General features: G+C 40.4%; 1 protein-coding gene across 7 annotated transcripts in view; it reads right to left on the bottom strand.

Annotated features, from left to right (window-relative positions):
* The window catches only part of Tanc2 (tetratricopeptide repeat, ankyrin repeat and coiled-coil containing 2), a 320134-nt gene that overhangs the window by 31534 nt on the left and 284339 nt on the right, over positions 1 to 4261 (bottom strand). For all 7 annotated transcript variants that reach the window (XM_031355012.1, XM_031355013.1, XM_031355008.1 and 4 more), the window contains 2 exons: positions 3700 to 3822; positions 2950 to 3186 (listed from right to left, as the gene is read on the bottom strand). In XM_031355012.1, the coding sequence (XP_031210872.1) occupies positions 2950 to 3186; positions 3700 to 3822 (360 nt within the window). The remainder of the gene's footprint in view (positions 1 to 2949; positions 3187 to 3699; positions 3823 to 4261) is intronic.

Below are 4261 nucleotides of genomic sequence, written 5' to 3'. Positions count from 1 at the left end.
ATGCAAAAAGCAAAAAGCTCCTAACCCAAAGCATCCAGGAAATCCAGGATGCACTGAGAAGACCAAACTTAAGGATGATAGGTATACAAGAGAGTGAAGACTCCCAATGTAATGGGCCAGTAAATATCTTCAACAAAATTATAGAAGAAAACTTCCCTAACCTAAAGAAAGAGATGCCCATGAACATACAAGAAGCCTACAGAACTCCAAATAGACTGGACCAGAAAAGAAATTCCTCCCGTCACATAATAATCAAAACACCAAATGCACTAAACAAAGAAAGAATTTTAAAAGCAGTAAGAAAGCAGCCATGTTTGAAATGTCTAACTGAGGGGCAGACAAAGTGACAATTCAGAGGAAGATTTGACAGAATGAGACATAGATAGGATATGGCTAACTCTTATAAGAGGAGACAGGAGAGAGAGGCTACTTAAGAGCAGTGAGGGAGAGAGAGTGTGCCAATTCAGAGGCTAGGAGCTGAGTTGAATTTGGAGCAGTTCAGTTTGTGGCATTCAGAGGGAGTTCAGAGGCAGCCTTTCCAAGCAGAGCGATTCAGTCAGAAGGTGAGAGAGCCAATCTGAGTCAGTCAGCTTGGAGAGGAGTGGGCTACCACCATAGCTAAGCTGAACCAGCCAGTCAGAGTTCAGAAAGAACTAGAAAGAGCAAGTTTATTTAGTGGTAAGCCTCCCAGATAACAATTACATCTGGTGAATAAAAGTTACATTTATATAATTAACTCAATTTGTTTATCACTCACAGAAGCTGGATTATGAGTAGTTACAGAGCAGTGAGGAAGAGAGATGACTCTTAGTAGGGTCTGAAGAATATGGAAGGGGAGGGAAGAAATGAGCTGTAGCTTCTGGTTAGCAGGTGAGAGAACTTTTTAAGGTAGGTAAGATAAAGTAAATATCTATAAACCTACAAATACTTAGAAAAAGGTGATGTGAAAGAAAATAAAATAAAAGAAACAACAAGTGAAATAAAGAGCTCTTGCACAGGTAGAAGTGATGCTGGATGAAAAACAAGCTTCCTTGTTAGCCAGGAGCACAGGCCAGTGTAGCAAAGAACACACTTCTGTGACAGATGTTCCCTTAGACAGACACTTCTTTCTTCCTCTTCCTCCTTTTTTTAAAGGGCCTTCCTACACATCCCAGGCTGACTTTAAACTTGTGATTTTCTTGCCTCAGCTCCCCAAGTCATGGAGTTACAGATGCGCACCCCCGACTCCCCAGAGTTTCTTTATATAGCTTTGGCTGTCCTGGAACTTGCTTTGTAGACTAGATCCTCCTGCCTCTGCCACCCTAGTGCTGGGCTTTAAAGCTGTGCACCATCACACCAGGCTTCACATCTTGTTTTTAAGCTTAATTTTACTAATACCAAATACAGAAGAGATGTGATAGGATTTTGAAGAGAATAAACAGTGTAACCATCTGCTCCGGGAAAACAATGAAGAACAAGTTAAAAAAACTGGCATAGTGGTATAGGGCAGAGATGATTCAAGGACCTAGCTAGGATGTAAATTATATCAAGAGTAACATCAGGACCAGATATTCTCTTTCTAGAAACATCTATTCAAATAAAGGAGACATTGATATAGGTGGACAATCTGTGTCACAGTAGCATCTAAGGCTCTGTGATTCTGCTGAGAACACAGGTCTGTCTCATTTCCTCAAGGAGTCTTAGGCCTTTTCCTTGCTTCCCTAGTGACAATACTGAACATCTCAAAATGAGGTTGCATATATTACTTAAGATTTCCCTGTGAAACCACCAACATTCTTAGTTTTCATGACAGAATCAAAATAACATAAGGCTACACTTTTCCTTGGTGGCCTACATTTATGAAGTCAGTGGTTTTTCTTTTACCAGTATTTTGAAATTAAATTATCCTGTATCAGTGACTTAGAAAATACTATAAGGAAAATATCTGGAGGCTGAGATGATGATGGCTGGGAAGACTACTTGCTGTGACCATGAGAGCCTAAGCTTGATCCCCAACATCCACATAAAAACAGGACATGGGGGCTGATGAGATGGCTCAGTGGGGAAGAGCACCGACTGCTCTTCCGAAGGTCATGAGTTCAAATCCCAGCAACCACATGGTGGCTCACAACCACCCATAATGAGATCTGACGCCCTCATCTGGTGCGTCTGAAGACAGCTACAGTGTACTTACATATAATAAATAAATAAATCTTAAAAAAAAAAAAAAAAACAGGACATGGTATGTACCTGTCACACTAGTGTTTGTGGGTAGACAGGAGGATCCTGGGAGCTCACTAGCCAGCCAGCCTAGCTGAAAAGTGAAGCTTCTGGTTCAAGGAGAGATCCCTTCTTAAGGCAATAAAGTAAGAAGAAAGAAAGAAGAAAACCAGTGTCCTGCTTTGGTCTCTCCATTTGTGCACCTGTGTACATGCACCTATACATTCATCTAACACCACATAAAAAAACAATAAAACATTTGGAAATGCTTTCAGAGAACCGAAATGTGCTAACCAACACTTGGGGTGCTCTTAGTCTGAGTAAATCTTTTCTCCAAATCTCAAGGAACTTTTTCATCTCCGTGCCTAAGATTTCTTTTTAAACATGAAAGTCTGATGGTGTGCAGGCAGGCACTGTTCAGTTCAGACATCCCACTGCAGTCTCTTTGGCCCTTGCTTCTTTCTATATTTTAGTTAGAGTCTTCTGTGTTTCATAGATAACTTCTGGGTTACTAGGTAGGGAGTTTTGTGGTTGCTGATAAATGCTGTTTTACAGGTGTCTCTCAAAGTTTTAAAAATTGTGCCCTGATGCAGCAGGCTAACACTGGGATATGAGCTCAGTGGGTCTTCCCTTTGATCTGCTCTTTATCTGGGATGGGTGCACCTAGATCGATGAGTAACAAATGAGTTAGAACACTACATTGGAAGGAAAGAAAACGAGAGAAGTGCAGCAGGAGTGGGCAGCGGTTACCTTGGCGCGTTTCTTGCACAGCAACACCACAATGCTCAGGAACCCTGCTGCTGCAGCGTACCCCAGAGGAGTCAGGCCACTCTCAGAAGAGGCATCCACATTGGCCCCAAACTCCAAAAGCAGGGCCACCATTTCTGTGTAACCAAGGTGAGACTGGACACATAGGATAGGAGCATTATTTAGAACCTCTGTCCGGTAATTGATATTGGCACCTCCCAGAATCAGCAGTCTGCTGACCTAGAAACAAACACCAGACAGACACAGTCACATCCTTTCAGTCATAAAATCACTGGAGATTCTACAGTGATGTCCAGTACCATTTTTAGGAAGTATTTTTAAAACTGATTTATTCCCTGTGAATACTTTGCTTTAGAAAATAATGCAAAATGTCTGTCTCCTTTATATATATACTGTTCATTAGCTAGAGTGAGGGATCGCACCCTGAATGCTGAATGTTGGCTCACTTAAGTGAACTCTTGATTGTAAAAGCCTCCCTAAATAGAGGCTACCTGAGATCAATTTGCCCTTCAGAACCCTTAGCAGATCCTAACCTCAGGTTCAGCTAGCTGTCCAACAGCCTCAGTCCATCAGAATAAAACAGCAATGTCAAATACATTAAAATTACTAAAAGACCACTCATTAGGAAATAGTATAAGGCAAGTCAGAAATCAACTAAATAGCTACTTGATGTCCTTCTAATTATATTTTCCAGTCAATTATTTAAGCTCTTTTCAGTTTCTTTGTGTTTACCTTTATATTTGGAGTGTAGAGATTTCGTAGAGAGGCCAATGCCATGGAAAGACCTTCTGTGCTATAGGAGATCCAGAGTCCTTGGAGGATGGAGGACGATACACCAACCTTTTTACTCAAACCCTGAAAAAATATAGAGATAATAAAATAACAATTAGTATGGAGGCAATTAAATAATAATAATAATAATAATATATATATATATTTTGGTGGACAGACAAAGTCTCTCTGAGTAGCCCTGGTGTCCTGGAACTTGGTGTGTAGACCAGGCTGAACTCAAACTCAGAGATCCATTTGCCTCTACCTCTCAAGTGTTGGAATTCGAAATGTATACAACCACTCCTAGTGAGATAATTACATTATTAACTCAGCTAAAAAGTATAATCAGTAATGAGTGAGTGGCCCCTCGCTTGGGTAGTAATGAATGAATGCAGAGTCTCATTTTAACAATGTTCATACACAGCAGCTCTGATGGGGACAAAGACTAATTTTATAGAAATATAGTAACTTAAATTGTCTCCATTAGTAGATAGATTACTTACCATCTTTTTTTTTTTTAACA

The sequence above is a fragment of the Mastomys coucha genome, unplaced genomic scaffold (assembly GCF_008632895.1).
Source record: "Mastomys coucha isolate ucsf_1 unplaced genomic scaffold, UCSF_Mcou_1 pScaffold5, whole genome shotgun sequence".
Taxonomy (NCBI): domain Eukaryota; kingdom Metazoa; phylum Chordata; class Mammalia; order Rodentia; family Muridae; genus Mastomys; species Mastomys coucha.
Note: the sequence above shows the minus strand (reverse complement) of the source record. Positions and strands in the feature narration are given on the sequence as shown.